Source organism: Saccoglossus kowalevskii, chromosome 4 (genome assembly GCF_978046115.1).
Source record: "Saccoglossus kowalevskii chromosome 4, keSacKowa6.1, whole genome shotgun sequence".
Lineage (NCBI taxonomy): Eukaryota > Metazoa > Hemichordata > Enteropneusta > Harrimaniidae > Saccoglossus > Saccoglossus kowalevskii.
The window spans coordinates 10,579,910-10,602,443 of record NC_140644.1 but is presented as its reverse complement, the minus strand read 5'-3'; the positions used below and the strand labels follow the sequence as shown (position 1 = coordinate 10,602,443).

General features: G+C 35.0%; 2 protein-coding genes across 2 annotated transcripts in view; one reads left to right on the top strand and one right to left on the bottom strand.

Annotated features, from left to right (window-relative positions):
- Window positions 1-11,652, bottom strand: part of LOC100378932 (uncharacterized) — a 49,341-nt gene extending 37,689 nt beyond the window's left edge. The window contains exons 1-4 of the mRNA XM_085497752.1: window positions 11,292-11,652; window positions 6,042-6,111; window positions 851-879; window positions 140-372 (exon numbers count right to left, since the gene is read on the bottom strand). Of these exons, the coding sequence (XP_085353878.1) occupies window positions 140-372; window positions 851-879; window positions 6,042-6,111; window positions 11,292-11,308 (349 nt within the window). The 5' untranslated portion in view covers window positions 11,309-11,652. The remainder of the gene's footprint in view (window positions 1-139; window positions 373-850; window positions 880-6,041; window positions 6,112-11,291) is intronic.
- Window positions 11,653-11,739: 87 nt separating this feature from the next.
- The window catches only part of LOC102806651 (tumor necrosis factor receptor superfamily member 16-like), a 31,586-nt gene continuing 20,791 nt past the window's right edge, over window positions 11,740-22,534 (top strand). Inside the window, exons 1-3 of the mRNA XM_085498478.1 lie at window positions 11,740-11,788; window positions 20,012-20,083; window positions 20,904-21,020. Of these exons, the coding sequence (XP_085354604.1) occupies window positions 20,027-20,083; window positions 20,904-21,020 (174 nt within the window). The 5' untranslated portion in view covers window positions 11,740-11,788; window positions 20,012-20,026. The remainder of the gene's footprint in view (window positions 11,789-20,011; window positions 20,084-20,903; window positions 21,021-22,534) is intronic.

The window sequence follows — 22,534 nt, the reverse complement described above, 5'->3', positions numbered from 1 at the left end:
GCCGGAATTGGGGGTGCGGTTACTATTACGTATGCGGTTTATATTAGGACTTTAACGGTAGTGAAAATTAGTAATTTTACAGTATTTGGTTTTATTACTTCTGGGTTGTGTTTTTAAAATTACAACAAGATAAACTAACCATCGGGTAAAACTGGAATCCCTTCATCTGTGAGATGAATATCAACTTTCTCTTCTTCTGTTTTGTCTTCTTCAACTTGACCATTTTCTCCTTTTTCATATCCATTAATTGACACTTTTTCATCCGAAGAGTCAATTAAAGGTACAGCTTTGAAAGGTAGTGGATTTTCAAAATCATCCTCACTGTTTTCATCAGGCTCGGACAACACATGACGTGTTACAGCTGCTGGTTTTCTAAAAAAAAAAAACAAGCTTCAACTGTAAAAACTAAAATTCAACTATGTTATAATAATTTTTGTTTCACGAACAAATTCACATATTAAATTAAGGTTGCTCAGTTGTCAAGTAAAGATCAGAATTACAGATTATTCACATCGCTACAAGTTAAATAAGGCTTCATAAAAGCAGCACAGGTCGAGAAACTGCTAACCGCTTTTTTGGAGAGCCATACAACTATCCTTGCCAAAATCACGACTTTCTGAAACCCGACTTAGCAAGGGGTTACTATATACAGTTCTTAAACTTAAAGGGGCACTTCCAGTTAAGCCTAATCTCACAACAAATTTACTTTCTGGATTAAAATTACAATGGATAACAAAAGATAGATTAACTTTGTAAACAACACAAACAATAGTGTCCCATGATTCTTTGGTGCAATCCCTGGGCTTGGAAGGTTCCCCTTTAAAATAATTTTCAAATATTAAATTCTTACCTCCGTGATGATCCAGTTCGTGTTGATGCCTATGGAAAAAACAATAATATGCAATTTAACTGAAATGAAATGAAATTAACATAAATTCACAAAAAACAAGCCATGCATGGCACAGTCCCCGTTAGTTATCAAATTTAAGATGTATAGTTTTGTTTATAGAAATATAGCTGGAATATAACCATGTCAGGAATATGATTTTTTAACATTAAAAAGATTGACATTTGTATCTGATCGTCAAACAAATACTTGTCCATATTGAGAGATATTGCTCTTGAACAGCATTCAAAATCAAGACATTTTGAATGATGTATAACAAATATATAAAATTTAAATATAACAAGCCATGCATGGCACAGTCCCCGTTAGTTATCAAATTTAAGATATAAAGTTTTGTTTATAGTAATATAGCTGGAATATGATGATTAAAATGATTGACATTTGTATCTGATAGTCAAATGAGTATTGAGAGATATTGCTCTGGAACATCATTAATTAAAACAAAATCAGCCATTATGAATATATGTATAATGAATATATAAAATTTGAACATAGTCAGTCAAAGCATGTCAGAGATATGGCTTTAGAAGCTCATTCATTAAATCAAAATGGCCACTAGTCAGCCATTCAGAATCCAATCTAAAAAATAAAACAAGTTTTTTAGCACAAAAATAGCAACCATTAGGCCACTTTGAAAAGGATCGTCAAACCAATATATCCGTATATCTGTGACATGATGTATAATGAATATTAAAAATTTGAACATAATCAGTCAAAACAAGTCAGACATATGGGTCTGGAAACCCATTCATTAAAACAAAATTGCCACCGGACAGCCATTTTGAGTCTGATCTGAAAAATAAAATGACGTGCATCAGGAACCCGTAATGTACTAAGTTTGAACGAAATCCATCCATAAATGCTTGATATTTGATGATTTTTTAGCACAAAAATGGCAACCATTAGGCCATTTTGAATAGGATCGTCAAACCAATATATCTGTCTATCTATGACATGATGTATAATGAATATTTAAAATTTAAACATAATCAGTCAAAACAAGTTGGAAATATGGGTCTAGAAGCCCATTCATTAAAACAAAATGGCCGCCAGTCAGCCATTTTGAATGTTATCTGAAAAACAAAATTATTTGCATCAAGGTCCCATAATGTCTAATGTATATACCAAGTTTGAACAAAATCCATCTGTAAACAGCCGAGAAATGCTTGATTTTTATGATTTTTTAGCACAAAAATGGCCGCCATTCGGCCATTTTGAATCAGATCGTAAAACAAAATGATGTTCATCAAGTTCCTATAATGTCCAACGTATATAAAAGGTTTGAACAAAATCCATCTGTAAACAGCTGGGAAATGCTTGATTTTGATGATTTTTAGCACAAAAATGGCCGCCATTCGGCCATCTTGAATCAGATCGTGAAACAAATTGACGTGCATATGTATGATATCATGTATGATGTATGTGTGAAGTTTGATTGTGATTGGTCTAGGCATTTCTAAGATACAGGTCCGGACGCACGCACAGACGCACACACGGAGGTCAAAACACAAGTCCCTGTTTTCGGACTGCGTCCGAACGGGGACTAACAAGTCAAAGCATTTAAGAGATATGGCTCTAGAAGCCCAATCATTAAAAAAAAAATGATGAGCATCAGGAACCCGTAATGTCTAATGTATGTACCAAGTTTGAACGAAATCCACTCATAAATGCTTGATATATGATGATTTTTTTAGCACAAAAATGACCACCATTTGGCCATTTTGAATAGGATTGTCAAACCAATATATCTGTTTATCTATGACATGATGTATAATGAACATTTAAAATTTGAAAATATTATCAGTCAAAACAAGTCGGAGATATGGGTCTAGAAGCCCATTCATTAAAACAAAATGGCCACAGGAAGCCATTTTGAATACGATCTGAAAAATAAATGATGCGCATCAGGAACCTGTAATGTCTAATATATGTACCAAGTTTGAACAAAATCCATCTGTAAACAGCCGAGAAATGGTTTATTTTCAGGATTTTTTAGCACAAAAATGGCCGCCATTCGGCCATCTGGAATCAGATTGTAAAACAAAATGATGTGCATCAAGGTCCTATAATGTCGAATGTATATACCAAGTTTGAACAAAATCCATCTGTAAACAGCCGAGAAATGCTTGATTTTGATGATTTTTAGCACAAAAATGGTCGCCATTCGGCCATCTTGAATCAGATCGTGAAACAAATTGATGTGCGTATGTATAATATCATGTATGATGTATGTGTGAAGTTTGATTGTGATTGGTCCAAGCATTTCTAAGATACATGGTCGGACGCACGCACACACGGACACACAGAGGTCAAAACACATGTCCCCATTTTTCGGCCTGCGTCCAAACGGGATCTAATAAGTATTTTGCACATTTTTCTACATATTGGAGATTGTACAATTTAGAGCAGGTTGAATAAAAAACATCTTGATAGTTTATACATTGAATACAAGAACACATAAGCATGTTCTGCTCGTGATAGGCTAACCAAAAATAATACTACATTGCATTGTAACAGAACTTCTAATGAAATTAATGTCTCATGTCAATATACTTCTGCAACTTCATTTAAAAATTTAAAATATTACTTCAGCTTTTTATTTTTGCAACATTGTATCTCTGAAATGGTCACTGCACATTAAACACAGTAAGTTACCATATTACAAAGTTGATAATTCTACATGGAAAATATTTTGAACTGCAAAATCCTATGTTGCAATTTCAAAAGTGGTTTGAGTTTCAAATTACACGGAAAGGTGGTTACAAATAAATGGTGGAACAAGCTATGTTTTGCATGAAAAGTTTAAAAACAAATTAAAATCAAAGAAAGCTTAGAAAGAACTCCCATGTGCTGAGAGTATTGGAGACACATTAAATATAATTTGAAATTACTTAGCTGAAAACTAATTATGCAAATCAGAAAATTAACATGAACAGATTTGATTGTAAAACTAATGAGGTCTGCGCAATGTAACAAAAACTCTATGTACCAAGTTTAATTGAAATGTGATTAGAACCAACAAATTATGAATTATTATGCTAATTGGGGAAATAATATGAACAGAGTTTTACCCCAAACTAATTAGGTTTGTACATTGTCCTAGAGCATCTTTGTACCAAGTTTCATTAAAATGGAAATTAGTACTTTAGATATCAGTGTGAAAGCTTAAAATTGGTTAATTATGCAAATTGGGTAATTAATATGTACAGATTTTAACCCACAATTATCCAGGTCTGTCTATTGTCCTACAGCATCCATGTATAAACATTCATTGATATGTGATGATTACCAGTAGTACCCGAGATATCAGTGTGAAAGTTGGAAATTGGTTAATTATGCAAATTAGGTGATTAATATGCACAAATATTTACCAAAAACTAATTGGGTCTCTGCATAATTTTAGATTCATTGAAATGTGATGATTAGTACTTTAGATATCAGTAGAAAAGCCGAAAAATAATTATGCAAATTAGGTAATTAATATGCACAATTATTTACCCTGAAACTAATCAGGTCTCTGCATAGTCCTAAAGGATCTATGTACCAAGTTTCATTGAAATGCGATGATTAGTACTTGAGATACCCGTGGAAAAGCTGAAAATTAACTAATTATGCAAATTAGGTGATTAATATGCACAAATATTTATCTGAAACAATCAATCTCTGCATAGTCCTTGAGTATGTAAGTACCAAGTTTCATTGAAATGTAATGCTCACTACTTATATCAAAAGCTGAAAATTAATTAATTATGCACATTAGGTAATTACATGTACTGATATTACCATAAAAACTATCAGGTCTGTGCAGTGTCATATGACATCTATGTACCAAGTTTCATTGAAATGTGATAAATAGTACTTGAGATATCAGTGGAAAAACCGAAAATTGACTAATCATTATGCAAATTAGGTAATTAGTATCCACGGATTATTACCAAAAACTAATCAAAACCTAGCATTAGTTCAGAAAATCTATGTACCAAGTTTCATCAAAATCCAATGAGTGGTTGTTTAGATATCAGTGGAACAGTCATGGAACCACTAAAAAATAGCTAATTATCATGCAAATTAGGTAATTAATATGCACAGATTTTTACCAAAAACTAATCAAATCTGCGCATATGTTCAGAGCATCTATGTACCAAGTTTCATCAAAATCCAATGAGTGGTTCTTTAGATATCAGTGGAACAGTCATAGAACAGCTAAAAATTAGCTAATTATCATGCAAATTAGGTAATTAACGAGCATGGATTTTAACCAAAACCTAATCAAAACCTAGCATTAGTTCAGAGCATCTATGTACCAAGTTTCATCAAAATCCATTGAGTGGTTCTTTAGATATCAGTGGAACAGTCATAGAACAGCTAAAAATTAGCTAATTATCATGCAAATTAGGTAATTAACGAGCATGGATTTTTACCAAAACCTAATCAAATATGCGCATTGGCCCAAAGCATCTATGCACCAAGTTTCATCAAAAACCGATGTATGGTTCTTGAGATAGCAGTGGAACAGTCGGACACACATACACACATACACACACACACACACATACAGACACACTAACTGCAAAGACTCCCATTTTGTGCTTTGCACATGGGAGTCAATGATAAATTAAATAAATAATAATTAGGATGTTTAAAATGAATTGCATACAAGACATTAATAGTGACCGTTTTGACTGAATTTCCTTGCCAAGTCAAGTAAATTTTTATCTGTACTATATATATCATATAAACTCTTGTTTAGTCAATTTAGTTCTAAAATAGGTGTCATGAAATGCTGAAAAATTACAGTCAAGCAAAAAAAAAATGTCACGTGACAAAAAATTAAATCACGGTACGGCCTGTGAGGGCACTGCACTGCAGCAGTAGGGGAAAGGCAGTTTGGGAGATCAAAGAGAATATAACACACACACACACACACACACAAATGTCTTGGATCCATATAGGGGGCAGTTTATTACAAAAACACTACTAAGAAACCAGTGTTTTCACAAGGAATATGCAAATATATGCTATATATATAAACTATAATTTAGGCATCAGGAAATATTGAACTGTTGGAAAAATGACACCTAAATTAGAGATTTGGTATGAACCATAGATATACAAATTTGAATTGAATAAATACCTTTGTACGAACAGCAGGAGCTGGAGTATTCACCTGAAGCTTTTTAATTATATTATCCAACCCGCCGGACCTGCAAATAATACAGACAATAAGAATAAGCATAAGAATGTGTTTGTTGCATTAAAATAAATAAAAAGATTGACGCCTTGAAGTACACGTAGTATAGCAAATAAAAATCGCAGGATTATCTGTATCGCTGCACAGACCATGCAATGGCATTCAGAATTCAACTGCGGAAAGTGAAGCAAACATTTGATAACAGAAATTTTGAAATAAAACTTTGGAATCGGTGTGTATTATTATTTGCAAGTACGGTATACTGGATCAATAAAATATGATTTATCTGTACTTGTAGACGCGCCAACAACATTTAAGCAAAGTACTAATAGTAATAGAGCAGATAGGTATTGATGAAAACATTGCACAACCAGAGAAAACAGTAACACACAATTCAAGTGATCCGAAAGTGCCAGGCATCTAAAGGTGAAATTTATATAAAAAGCTTTAGACTAAAGGGCATCAAGGCATTCAGATGTACCGGTAATATCTAGGCAAACTATGAATTATGAGACATCGAGTCTGACTGGCAGACCTTATGATATTAAATACAAGATTTTACACCAAATAAGGCAGCACATCTCGTAGAAAGAAGAACAGCTATCACATTCGGCCAGTTTCAAATGTTGAAGATCAGTCATAAAAAATTCTACTGCCCTACTGGTACATGCATTTTGGTTTAGCTATCACATTGATCAATTTATGATACAAGTTACAATTCCATAGAGTGCATTGCACTGCAACACAAATCAATACTGGCAAGAGTAAAATTAGGCACATTTCCTAAATGTAACAAATGTTGTGATACCATGGTAACCAGCTAAGTTGGTTAGTAATTTCTTGAATTACTGATGCTTACATGTATGGAAACTACTCTGAAAATGTAAATCACATGATGAAATTTTATACTAATAGGATTAGATACAGTGTTTTTGAGTGTTAATGGGATGTTTTCTTTTAGACTTGATTCTAGTAAATGATAATAAAATATATATGAATATATGAACAGTATATGAATAGTACAGTCAAACCTGCGTTTAAGAGCGACCACTTGCTCATAGCAACCACCTTTGTCCTTTTGCAATTTACAAATTGGACATAGCAACCACCTGCCTAACACGACCAGCAACCACCCAGATTTCCAGACAGTTGCACCAAAAAAATCAATAGCTACTTGCGAATCACAGTAAAGTGGCCGAATGTTACGTTCTGATTCAAAGCAACTTTTGGTTATGAAGTTGCGAATAAAATACGATGAATATCATCTGAATATAACAATCTGGCGACTGGAAAGATATCATTGATATTTTAACAAATTAAAACAGTTTTATTCAAAGTTATTTCAAATGAATTGAAACTACCGGTACCGGTAGCTTGTTTTCGATCAGCACTATAGTAATGTATTGATCCCCAGTGGCATTTGGCCCTAGCACTGGATAGTCTAACAATTGAAGAGCAAATTCAAACAAAACAAAAAAGAACTAGTTTTATTAAAAGACAGATGTTTTATATATACCTTGTTAACATCCAAACAAAATAATAAAGCATTCGTTTATTCCGTTGTCATTGCGGGATTGCAACCACCATTATTTTAAGTCGGTTCGCGCACGGACTGTCTTTTGAAATGTCTTTTTACTGAGAGGTCATTCTCGGAATCATTCTCCAAGAACGGTATTTTCTGTTTTGACCCTCCCTAAGAGTTCAAACTATACTATAAATATTTCACAACAGAATTGGAACAGTTTTGACAAGTTGTTGCCTGCATTAAACAACTGTAAAACTGTGTGTACTGTCATCAGGGTTCATTTCCAGTTTGTTTGACATTCTGATTCAACACCAAGATTTTCAGCAACTTCGCCCGTCCATTTTGTTAGTATACAATCAGCAATACTAACGATGGACTGAACTCTGCCTGTGATGGAAATGTGCTTAGACCACTAATCATGTATAAGAGACTCAGGAATCTGACTGCATGGTGAGTGTGTGAAAGATCAGGGTAGACGCTAATGCAGAGGATTGATGACAAGTTAGCATTGTACTTGAGAATTAAAGAAACGAGTGAATCCATGAGCAGAATTCACTTGGCTCCAGCTAACTCACATAACATAATTTGTAGTAAAAAAGTAAAGCTGTACTAAACTAAACAAGCAGCCTATCGGCTGAGATAGCTCCGCTGTTAACAATGCACATTTCAATTAAAGAACTGAAGACATCATTAGAAAATGAACAATATGAATAGTATCAAAGCAATCGGACTTACAGTTTTCAACAAGAAGTATCACTTTTTACCAAAAATGACAAAAATATTCACCAAAATTAGAGAACTGAAGATATCATCACAAAATGAACAAATCTGCGAAAGGTCTACATGTAGTATCTATATATGTAATATCAAAGCAATTGATCTATTGGTTTTTAACAAGAAGTCGAAAATATCACTTTTTACCAAAAATTACAAAAATATTCACCAAAATTAGAGAATTGAAGATATCATTACAAAATGAACAAATCTGAGAGAGGTCCACATGTAGTACCTATATATGTAATATTAAAGCAATCAGACTTGCAGTTTTTAACAAGAAGTCGAAAATATCACTTTTTACCAAAAATGACAAAAATATTCACCAAAATTAGAGAATTGAAGATATCATCACAAAATGAACAAATCTGAGAGAGGTCCACATGTAGTACCTATATATGTAATATCAAAGCAATCAGACTTGCGGTTTTTAACAAGAAGTTGAAAATATCACTTTTTACCAAAAATGACAAAAATATTCACCAAAAATAGAGAATTGAAGATATCATCACGAAATGAACAAATCTGAGAGAGGTCCACATGTAGTACCTATATATGTAGTATCAAAGCAATTGGACATGCGGTTTTTAACAAGAAGTCGAAAATATCACTTTTTACCAAAAATGACAAAAATATTCACCAAAATTAGAGAATTAAAGATATCATTACAAAATGAACAAATCTGAGAGAGGTCCACATGTAGTACCTATATATGTAATATCAAAGCATTTGCACTTGCGGTTTTTAACAAGAAGTCGAAAATATCACTTTTTACCAAAAATGACAAAAATATTCACCAACATTAGAGAATTGAAGATATCAACATGAAATGAACAAACCTAAGAGAGGTCTACCCAAGGTACATATACACCAAGTATCAAAGCATTCAGGCTTGTAGTTTTCAAGAAGAAGTCGAAAAAGTAAAACATTGACACGAACGACGACGACGACGGACAATCACTCATATGATAAGCTCCGCTCGACAAAGTCGACAGCGGAGCTAAAAAAGTACTTGTGTGTAGAATGTACACAATGTATTAACTCTTATCTGGTCAAGTCAATGTAAAAGTAGTTTGCTGGCAGGATATGGGTTAAAATTAATTTACTACATTCATTGTTTTTACTTATTGTACAATTGATGTTTAGCTTATGATCTCCCCTTAAAAAATTCTGCCAAAATTAACATTAATGATTGAATGAATAAATTAGGGTACCTCTCATATAAAAACCACCTGTCTTTAAACAACAGTTTTGATCAGCCCACTGACTGCCCATTGTTGAACATATTTGATACATTATGTTTTTTAAAACGAGTTAGATAAACTACTAGAAAAAGTGTAATGTGACAATTGGAAACTTTTTATATGCAGCAGTGACATCACATCACACAGAAGTCAGTCTATGTTCAATTAAAAAGAATTGTGAAAAATATTGCATTCAATGCCTTGTGTTGCTAATGTATTTTACACAAGAATTATAAAATAACATTCATACTGTCGCCATGGTGACATCACTTTGGTTTGGTAGGTATTATCACACCATGCAACAGATATACTACAAGCAACTGAAAACGAGTTTATGGTGTTTACTACAATAATGACACTGCTTTACAGAAATGCTTGTACAAGTAACTAACAATGTTGTAATAAGTACTGTAAAATCTGTATTAGAAGCCACTGCTTCTAATAAAATGGTACAATGCAACAGAAGGGATGCGGCTTCTATTAGAGCATCTACACATATGAGAAACAATGAACTTTTGGTTCTCAAATGTTTAAAAAGAATGGGGGCGACTTCTATCAAGGATGCGGCTTCTAATACAGATTTTACGGTACCACTTGTGCATAATCCTAAAACTGGATTAGGTCTGCACAAGGGAATTTGTGTGTGACTGGTAGTTTGCAATGTTGACAACTGTGACAAAACCAAATTAGATTAAATAACTTTAGTAGCTGTTAAGACTTCTTTGGGGCCCCTAACCCAAAACTTTAATCTTAACCTTGCCCCTACCTCATTTAAATGGCATATGCCTCTCTTCAAGACATGTATAGTCGCCTGGAGGGACATACACAATAACATTGCTGGAGGGCTGCAGTGTTAGGGTTAGGGTTTAGGTTACAGATGGGGGTGGATGATAGGGGCTTAAGGAAGTCTTTCCCTCCACATTTTCTGCAAATATAGAAATTGTGGTTTCAGGCTGAAAATATGAAATTAATCATTAATTACATAATTATTCACAAACTAATAAATAAATTATTCATGAACTAATACATTATTCATGAGTGATTAATTATTCATGAGGTTCATTATGCATGCAAGATTATCATGTGACTGCGACATGCATGCATAACTAATGAGAATCGGGGACGCATGTTTTTACCCAATTTTTTCAATTCAGAAAAATCAGAAATGAACCAAAAATGGCAAAATAACATTAAATCCAATAAAGTATTTTAAATCGGTGACTGTCACATAAATTCTATGAGCAAAGTTGTACATTTAGAATCTTGCGTTCCGTAAAAACTACTAATTATAATTAAAAGAAAGTAGACATGACATGAAAGAAACTCATAATAATAGCACAACTCCCTATCTCTTGTTTGGGCTCAAAATTGTCAACATATTGAGGCTATTCCCAAAATTATCTCCACCCCCTCTGGGAGTGATAAATTTATTGGAAACAAAGTTTTTGAAACATGTCATTCCAATAGAGGTTATTTTGCAGATATTCTACTTTGGCAAACTCATGTGGGTGATCGCAGTGGGGGTGCAAACATAAAATAGAACAGCCCCCAAATGTCTTCTAAAAATTGCGCATTTTACCCGCCATGATTGTGTAGCCAGATAGCCAGACAAGCGAAAGTACGTCACATGCAACAATTTAAAGTTTTTACCTTCGACTTCTATCCATCGCTTTTAATCTAATGTAAGGTTGTTAGCAGTGTAGAAAGGATGCTTTTGGATAATTCCAGTCCCCTCTTCCCGATAGAAACACCAGTCTTTGTTGTACGTTTCAGAACCAGTCTCTTCGGAAATAAGCCTCAAACGACAGAAAGCAAAACGTGTCCAGTGTCTGATTACGTGGTCATACTGTATCTACACATTTACAAACCAGAATAGTTCAATAAATACTGACTTTGTCAGCGTGATTTTTTTTACCGGCAACACAGCATAGCTAGTCAGGGAACTGCAACATTATCTTCCGCCATGGTGGAGCTGCTTTTTTCGCGCTCTCGATTAGAATGAAATCTCGTAATAAACGAGACCCAGTGTTTGGTCATGTGAACATCACGTGATCTTGGGAAATCCCCCAAGTACGTCATTATTTGTGAATGAATATTCAGTACAGGTTTTGAAAAGTGCGGTGTTGCAGTTCTTGGTCGCCTTGAATGTAAGTAAATTGTTTGCTGACTCATTGCCAATTTTAGATTTCGCAACATAATCGAAATATGAATGATGAAAGTGTAGGATGAAACCTCGTACGCAAAGTTATGGGGCGAATATATGAGAGAGACGAGGGGAGTGAGCGAGAGGCTCGATGGGCGAGTGGGTGGCATGGCCTTGGCCAATTCTGCCCGGGTTAAGACGACCCAGGCAGTCAGACGTTTACGATGATTATTATTATTCAGTGGCAATGCATGTATGTACCTCGCTGCGTCGAACCACTGCCTGGAAACGCGATAACAGATTTAAATGCCCAACAAAAACACGTGTGCAGTCATGTTGTGTATGTGTATGCATGGCTTCTGAACATGTCTCAACACGAATCTGTCTCCACAAGTTCTTGTCATACGCAGTTTGTGATTGTGTTCGTCGACTATTTCCTTTTCGACGTGTCCTTGGGAATGTAACAAGTGGTGATCGCTTGCTCAAATCTTGTGTTTATGTTGAAATCCTTTTTTTTCTTGAAAAATTACTCTAAACATCGACTGTTTACGTTTTGCCAAGTTACAATGACGTCATACCTTAAAATAGTTTGCACCTACGTCGTGTCGACGTTTGTCGAAGTACTACATTGTCCGGTCAACAAATCATAGAGACTGAGAGTATTTGTTTGAATTGTGTAAGCTGAAATTCTAATTTTTTATGTGATGAATGTCTTATAATGTAATTAATTTGTATTTTATCATATTAAATCCAAGATTATTGATAAACACTATTTGAGTCAGAGCATATATTTGTAAGGTGGGTTTTTACTGGGTTTAAGGTAACAGAATAGTTTTTTGGGCACTTTTCACATTTTTTTTGAAAATCACACGAATAGCTCCCTAAGGCATGCTACATACATTGGTGTTTTTATTTTATTGAAAAAAAAATATCTTGTACAAGTAAACTGATTTTTGGCACAGATCTAGAAGCAGTACCTACACACGAATTGGTGACGTCATAAAATACATGACCTTCAATCGGGGTCGTTTCCTCGGTATATACGAATTGGTATATACAAATTACAATAAAGATACTTAAGACATTACACATAAGGTAAAACAAATCACGTGACAATATAATGATAATAACGGTAATAAATCTTAGCTTAACAGTTGAACAGAACGCTCATATAGTCAGTCGGGTGACGCCGAGGGTCACGAACTGTGTTGCAAAATGGCCGTGTGGTTGAAACTGGGTCATGGCGTGACGGGTGAGGAAGACATCATTAAACACTCAAAATCACAATAAAACGGGGAAGTGGTTGCATATTACGGCGTAGCTACCATGGGAAATAAAAAAACGCCCAATACAAACGACATGGGTTCGAATCACACTAGATACACACTCACCAGAACCGAAGCAATCAGAAACCAGCAATCGTTTTGGCTTTTCCGTTCAACTCATCGGAACACTAGAGTAGTTAGAAAAATGAACACCACTTAACGACCAACGTCGTGGCGTGGTACACAAGCGTGCCATCAAAATAAAACAAAATTAGCTTGAAAAGACAGTGGGTTCGAGTCCCGCTCAGAGCTACCGTAAAAACGTAAATCAAATAAACTGAAATCTCTCAAACCGTAAACAAGTAAACAAAGAACGTCGCAAAAAATAATAAACCTCACAAAACTGCACCATACAAAACTGAATAAATAATAAAATAACTAACGTCTTAAACTGGACGACGCGCAATTTGTTCAACAGTTTCCAGATTGTGACAAGAGATAAACAAGACCCAAGTCAAGGTAAGTTTTGTTAAAGTGTCGATGGCGTTCCCTATATTACGAAAACAATTCAGGCAACAGACGAATATCTTCTGTGGTGTTGTTGAATTTATACCGTGTCTGCGGAATTGTTGATTGAGGGTTCGAAGCCAGCAGTTAACGTTTTGTTAGAAAGTTTCACAATTAAATCAAATATCCAATGATACCAGTATATTTATTTCATTATTTTAACAACTTGCAATGGTGGAAGTTGGTCAAACACGAGTTCTTACACCTAAATAAGTATCAAATATTTGTCGACACATTTATTCTCTCAACCTTGTAGAGGTGGAAATTAATTAAACAACAGGTATTTACTCACAAATATAATGGTCAATATTTGTCCATACATTCATTCTGTCAATTTAAGAACTAGTAATTGTTGGAATTAATCAAATGAGAGTTGTCTACACCAAAATAAGTTTCAAATACTTGTCCATACATTTATTCTCTCAATTTAACAACTTGTAATGGTGTAAAATAATTAAACGAGAGTTGTCTACACCAAAATAAGTCTAAAATATTTGTCCGCACATTTATTCTCTCAATTTAACAACTTGTAATTGTGGGAATTAATCAAACGAGAGCTGTCTACACCAAAATAAGTCTAAAATATTTGTCCGCACACTTATTCTCTCAACCTTGTAGAGGTGGAAATTAATTAAACAACAGGTATTTACTCACAAATATAATGGTCAATATTTGTCCATACATTCATTCTGTCAATTTAAGAACTAGTAATTGTTGGAATTAATCAAATGAGAGTTGTCTACACCAAAATAAGTTTCAAATACTTGTCCATACATTTATTCTCTCAATTTAACAACTTGTAATGGTGTAAAATAATTAAATGAGAGTTGTCTACACCAAAATCAGTCTAAAATATTTGTCCATACATTTATTCTCTCAATTTAACAACTTGTAATGGTGTAAAATAATTAAACGAGAGCTGTCTACACCAAAATAAGTCTAAAATATTTGTCCGCACATTTAGTCTCTCAATTTAACAACATGTAATTGTGGGAATTAATCAAACGAGAGATGTCTACACAAAAATAAGTCTAAAATATTTGTCCGCACATTTATTCTCTCAATTTAACAACTTTTAATTGTGGGAATTAATCAAACGAGAGTTGTCTACACCAAAATAAGTCTAAAATATTTGTCTGCACACTTATTCTCTCAATTTAACAACTTGTAATGGTGTAAAACAATTAAACGAGAGCTGTCTACACCAAAATAAGTCTAAAATATTTGTCCACACATTTATTCTCTCAATTTAACAACTTGTAATGGTGTAAAATAATTAAACGAGAGCTGTCTACACCAAAATAAGTCTAAAATATTTGTCCGCACATTTATTCTTTCAATTTAACAACCTGTAATTGTGGGAATTAATCAAACGTGAGTTGTTTACATCAAACTAAGTATTAAATATTTGTTGAGACATTTATTCTCTCAATTTAACAACTTGTAATGGTGTAAAATAATTAAACGAGAGTTGTCTACACCAAAATTAATCTCAAATATTTGTCCACACATTTATTGTCACAATTTAACCACTTGTTAATAGTGGAAATAGTTGTATTTCTATATATATACACACTATATAGTCTTATCAAATGCAAATACATCCAGTCAATCCATTGTGGTCTTGTGGGTCAGTTCTCTACATAGTGACCAGGAGGACCTGGGTTCAATTCCCTTGCCTGCCCATCTTTTTTTCGCAAACACCATTTGGCAATAAAGCTAAATATGACAACAAATTATTTAATTTGCATGACTACCCACATAGCTCAGTTGATTTGTACTATGTCAGCAATGTGAGCGATCGCTGGTTCGAATCCAGTATGTTTAGTTAGATTTTTGAATGCTAGTGAAGACAGTGTCCTATGAATAGGACTTAAATCCTAACTCCTGTGTGAAGACACTCGTGGTACAGTGGACAAGACAGTGCGCTGGGAACTCAAAGATCGCAAGTTCGAATCACGGATTGGACACTCCTACAAAAGACATGAAAGACGTTAAAATCATAAACAGCGGATTCAAAAACTCAAGTCAGGAAAACAGAACACAAGAATACTACCCCACGTGGAAGCCAGCCGAAGTCGTCGAAGAACGAACACAGTCGAAGAACGAACATAGTTGACAGCTGTAGGTCACGTGCAACAACAGACACGAGGAGCATGGCTGCTCTCCAAATGGGTCCCTTCTTTTGTATTGACCCCCTAAGGATTGCTAATCCCCCTTTCTAACTCTTCCCCCAAAAATAATATATCGCCCCTTTTAAAATGTAATGACCCACAAATTAATGAATATTCATGAGCACAGAAACTGCTACGTCATGAATAAATTAGCATAATTTTAAAAAAATTTGCATAAAGTGTAGGTACTCCTTCTGGAGCTCTGCCTGATTTTTTTCTTGTGTGCAAACAAATGGCCAAGTTTTTGTTTATCTGGTGTACACCCAACTAGTGCATCTCATTAATATGCATGGTTTACAAACATAACTGAACTGAGGGTAAATAGTTTTAAGTTGGGCCACTTTCTTTATTTGCTATTTACAAACAACTGATAAGATATCTGTTTGTAGTTCACACACAGCTGGTAAGACATGTACACTGCTGCCTTTCTAGACAGAAAGTACAGCAAAGACAAAACAATCGCTTTTGAAACAACAAATTTTGAATAAACAAAAAACTACATGAATGTACCACTTCAATGTAATTATATGTTAACAGCATAAAAACTTACAATAAATTTCTGTAATATTTTTTCTTGGCTTGGCTTCATTGAAAGGTGTCTGACCACGGGGTTAATGCAGTTATATTGGGAGGGGACTCCCTTTTACAAAATATGGTTGCAAACAATAAAATATGGCCATCTGTGGTGGCTATGCATTGCATGAAAATTCTGATAACAGGCCACAAACTACATGTAAAGGTTGATCAATGATAAGAATATGCTGGGACCTGGTTTATATAATCCATTTTTCAGAGGAGTTTTCACCAAGTAGGCATACTTGCATGCTTAGGTTTTTCTAAATTTGTAAATTATATTACATGTAATAAATCTGTCTGATAATAAATACTTGGTTGTTTTATCTAATGTACTCATGCGAACAAAATGCACGGGAACGAAATAGTAGCGCCACACACGACTTCGGTAAAAAATAAAAGTATCATCTAAAATCTAGGTAGTTTTTATAGATGATAACAGTGTGTCCGGTTACAATTATATTTTGAAGAGATTCATCTACAAGTATAAGACCCGAGGTTACTGAGACGGTAAAACTCTGTTTTGTGGGATTTGATTTTTAATAGCACAGGAAATGCTACATGCCGGCATGCAATCACTGGGTCACATTTTACAATTATTCTATTCACACCAATTAAAAAACAGAGCAGCTTCCTTCATTAATGTGCAAAATATGCAAAGAAGGAGAGGGTTATCAGTAATTCTTTAGTTTAGTTGTCATTCACTAATTATGGACGAGATAGTAAGCAAGCGAAAATTTCCAAGAAAAAGAAAGCGAGGAAGAAAGAAGAAAGAAGAAAAACGTCAACAGAATGATCACTCCTGTCAAAAAGATGTTGAAAGAGACGATGCTGGGTCGTACAGAACGGATTTCCCCGTCGAAACCAGTGTCAGCCATGAAGTGGACGAAGACAGTTTTACCGTGACACTGAGAGTCCGATGAATCAGACTTCAATATAGTGGGTGATACTCCTGTTCAAAACGTTCGAGAGATGTTTGTATCTCGCAGGAAAATATTGTAACCTTCCGACGTAGAAGAAGAGAGTGAGAGTGAATGTCACAGCCGATCGTTTGAAGACGGCGAAATTCAACTCGTTGACATGTCACTGTTACCCCAGACCATTCGTCCCGGTGTTATCGCTATCGCCACACGAGACTCCAGCTTGTCTCCTATACAATTTGACTGCGCACATCCAGAAAGTAGATGTAGCTGTGATTGGTGGAATACTAATGAGTTGAGTGTCAATCAAACGCCCACGCTATCTTTAGTAAACAAAATCACGTGACACGCGCCATTTTAGTTTTGGCAGGCGATTTCAAGGCAGCGCGCTTAACCCTTTCGTTCACAGGTTGGGAGATATTAGAATGACTGACAATTTCACGCCACTGTTTTACATTATTGGCGGATTTTTCTGCGCTATCAATCTTTCTCTTACAAACTAGACATAGATGAGACGACAGAGTCGCTCCTTTCACAACGTCGCACTGGATCAAATTGGAAAGACGATTTCCATAAGTTATCCCTCCTGCTTTTCCTGGCTTGAATAAATTCACACACGACTTTAACTGTCCACAAACTCGAAGACTACACGAACACAGTCTACAATAGTCATCCGCAACAATATGTATGTATTTCTTCGGTGTACTGATGCACGAATGCACCGTGACACGGTGTTTCTCGGGTGTCGCCATCGCTGAGAATGCCGCCGGCGCAATTTTTCACCCAACTCTTGATTCTGTTTTGCAACATTTTATCAATATTCCCTTTGACAAAATCGCCGACAAAAGCACCGCTTTGCTGATCTTTTGTTCTATAATTCTTAATGCAAACACCGACCCTAGTAGTAATTAGTAACGTCGCCTAGTACATATGAACGGTCGTCATTGCAAATCGAACATCCTTTTGAAATTTGGACGTCGGGCAGGCGATTTCAAGGCACCGCACTTAAATATTAGCAACATATTTTTCTGAGCGGTTGTTTATTCTCTTTCAAACGAGACATAAATGTGACGACATAGTCGATCCCTTATCCACCGCTAAGAATGCCGCAATGTTTCGTTCGTTTTGCAACATGCCACAAATCGTCGAAAAAAACACCACTTCGACGGAAGCTTGCGTAATAAGGGGGTTAAAACAAGAAAACAAATGCCATGTTTAATACATATCGACCTGTTTTACTTGCGAAAGATAACGGAACATGAACTCGTTTCGTGCGACTTCGGAACCCGAAGGAACACACCAACAACGTTGAATTTACCCGCTATCTTCCAAATATGGTATATTAATTTATTCAGTTGTTTATTTAGAGTGACGTCCGCGGTCGAATGCGATTGGCTATCGATGTCAATGCAAAGGTCATATGAATATTAAAATTAAGTGGGCGGAAGGAAAATTGTATAGGAGACAAGCTGGAGTCTCGTGTGGCGATAGCGATAACACCGGGACGAATAGTCTGGGGTATGTCACTGTTGAATGGCGCCCTAGAAAAAGAGATTTGTCAATTTTGCAAAGTAGGCAATATCTCAATAGTGGAGCGCAGGCGTCACGGTCTAGGCAGTCAGTTTGAATTTCTTTGAACGCAAGGAGATTGTATTCGATCGCAACTGAGCCAGCCTAGCTTCCCGTCATCCCGAAAGAAGGGGTCAGTTTTCGAAATAAATAGAAAGGCTGCCATTGGAATGCGAGCGACTGGAAAGGGACGGCACGCTCTGGTGAAACTGTCAAGCTATTAGGGGTTACCTCAACCAGTAACGGGTACACCCTTTCGCCAGTATGTACGAGCTGCCTCCAGGAGACTCCGAAACTCGTGGCATGCTTGAACTAATAAGTTTACAAACACAACGGCCCAAAAATAAATACACTGTATTTGCAAACACTTCAACTGCCAAGTGTTGTGTCTGTATTGTTTGTTACTCGCAAACAGAACCGCCCACTTTGCATAATCCAAGCTTTAATGAATGATTTCACCGTTCGTTATCAGCACAGACCGTCAAAAAACTCCATAGCATGAAAGAAAACGGCCAAAAAACAAAGTTTTTCACAGATATAAATGTCGGTTCATGATTTTTCTCGAAAACAACTTTCAAAGCATTACAGTTAGCCTATGTAAATTTTGCTGCTAAAACGGGAGTTAATGTTGATTGAAGTTAGAAATCATAAAAGTGCCGATTTTTCGGTGTTCGGTTTCTGGCAATTATCGTTGACCTAATTTTAAATGGCGTTTCAGTGAATAGCACTACGATGTCGCCGTTTAGCTTTTCTTACTCTTGGAAATGTTGGCTTCATATCCGTATTTACATATTTGCAAAATTCTATAGCGTTTTTTCACAAACCTCGCGCAAACCACCGGTATTCTCTAACTTTAACACCAAAAAACGTGCTTGAAATTTGTGATTTTCGAAAAGAAAAAAAAAATTAATGCAAAAAATAGAAATACGGATTTAAACTTCATAACCTTTGCTTCAAAACAGTGTAAAGTTTTTGATCGCATGAATGACTTTTTATTATTAGAGGACTCGCGTAATCATTCCATATTTAGAATTTGCATTTCTTAATATGATAGGATGAAAATACCCCGTAAAATACCACAAAGTCATGGCACACTGTAACTTATAGCATTACGGTGTCAGTTGTATAATAATAATTGATAATTTCAATTGTTTTACAGATTTATTATTAAATTATGGAGAATTCAGCGTATGCAATGTTCACGCTGATCACATTTATACAAATCAATAAGGTAAGTCATTTAAGCACATTGATACTGTATGGGTTCATGACATAAGGGTACGGGTACAAAAATTTAAAAAAAAATGGATTCATTTGACAGTTTTTTGAAATACAAGAATCCTAAATGTTATGGAAAATGTCATGGTTCCCATGGTGACATTATTTGTTCATATCTCAAAATTGTGCATAGAGAAATGGGATGGAAAAGAAGTATACATTATTGATTGGAATCCTGATAATGTTTTACATTTAAAAAATTGACCCACATACACTTAATAAGTATTTGTATGACTTTTAATGGTCAACCTCCATGCAGTTATAACATTCCCACAGGTAGGGGGCGCCGTTCACAAACATGAAGCACAAAAAAGTTGTGAGGCTTATGTGCTGCAAACCACTTAATCTCTGCTGAAAGGTTTTATGACAACAAAATTTCATGAAAGGTGCTGACTCAAAAATATTTTACTCTCAGGAAAATAAAGTACATGTACTTTACAGTATTTAATGTTTATAAAAAAAAAATAACAGAGTATAGTAGCACGACAGTAGTATTTAAATAATTCAATCTCAGATGTCAGCATCACTGAATATCAGAAATTAGTTTTGGATTATTAATTTATCTTTTGTGAATACCGATAATAATAATAACTTTATTGTCTCATTGTAAATAATTTTATATTGGGTTATAGCTGAAAGTGATATTTTATCAAATTTGATGGAATGTATGTAAATAAATGAATAATATATTAGTTTAAGAACCTCTCTGTTGTACATACATGCTGACATGCTCACCAACTAATCCTGGTAATACTAATACACCTCATTTGTAGGTTGCAGAAGTTCCTTTGACCTCATTGGAGCAAGCCAATTGTACTGGTGCTACACAATTCTGGGATGGTAGATGCAATGAATGTACTGACTGTGGCATTGGGTATGGACCGTCTGGGGTAAGAAATTATAATCCAATTCCTGATTCTTGAAGAATAGAATCTGCAATTTTGTCATTTTTTGCTTGTGCATAGTGTGATCCTAGGTAAACAAACTATTCACACCGAGCCGAGGGAGTCAGGAAGTCAGACAGATTACTCTACCGTCAAAATATTCATTAAAATCTGAAAATTTACCGTCATGCAAAGCGATACCTCATGTATAACTTCACTTTGACTTCAAATTCGGGCAACCACAATGTAAACAAACATGTAAACAAAATTATCACTATGAAATTTTTTTTTTTTTAACGGTGATGCACATCAAAACCAGCTTACCAACTCATAAACATCCAGTTCCTACAATGTAAAGATTAATATCGGGAATTATGTTCATTTTCTAGTTTTAATAGGGAAAAAAATTTGTGTGCCAACATGCTGACATTGCTAAACAAATCTTGTTAAAATGGCGTTGTTCGTGTTAACATGATCGATCGAAAAACCTGTGATATTTCTGATTCTATGCAAAAGTATATAACAATGCTTCAATGTTTGTATATAAATGATTTGTTTAGCACAGAATTGAGTACATTGTCATTTCAAAACGTCGCCATTTGCATTTAGATCTAAAAAGCATCCATAAAAGTCGCTCAATTTAACATTAATACAATGCGGTGTGACAAATAACAAATCAGCCCACCAATTTTTAATGATATGTTTCGATCATAAAATGTCAAAATCGAAGACAAATATTGGTTTCGCGCCGAGAAGTATGGTAAATAAAATAGTTAAGATAATTTCAATCACCCCAAAATCAAAAACAACAAATATCTGGGTAAAGGTATGAAAATTTGTTGCGAAAATGTTGTCGCTGCTGGTAAAATAGATGAATTAGAGAACTACTCGCCGGCTAAAATATGACCTTATACACTTATCCTGATTAAAAAATTATGTGAAAAAGCTTGAATTCTGGAATAAACAACTAAGTTGTAAAAAAATACACAACACTGACGATGTCAAAAATAGTGGCCGGCTGCGTACTGATCACGTGACAATGCTTTGCCCATACCCGTAATGCGCGTCTGCCAGGGAAGGAGGCCAATTCACACCTAATACAATGACTGTTTCTAGACCGGGAATAGAGGGACTGTGTTTTGACATTTTATTCTTTTGTCCTAACCTCGCTTATTGTCATGTAGCTTACGTATGTGCTAACATCTTTTTGTAATCAAGAATTGGTGGACCACTTTGAAGTCTAGATGTAGATATACAGCATTTGCTCTATTTGTATAGCTCACATACTTATCTAAATTACAGAATCGTTTTTATGGTCATAATAAGGACTATTTTAATGATTTAATCAACATACCTCATATCTCATATTGCTATACATTGTTGCATATATATACCTTTTAGCTAATATATCATGTAATAAAGGGGTATAATAATTTTCTATATCTAGATACCATTCCGGCAATTTGATATCTAGATACCATTTTCGGCAATTGGTCCAATTCAGCAGACTGACCTTTTGG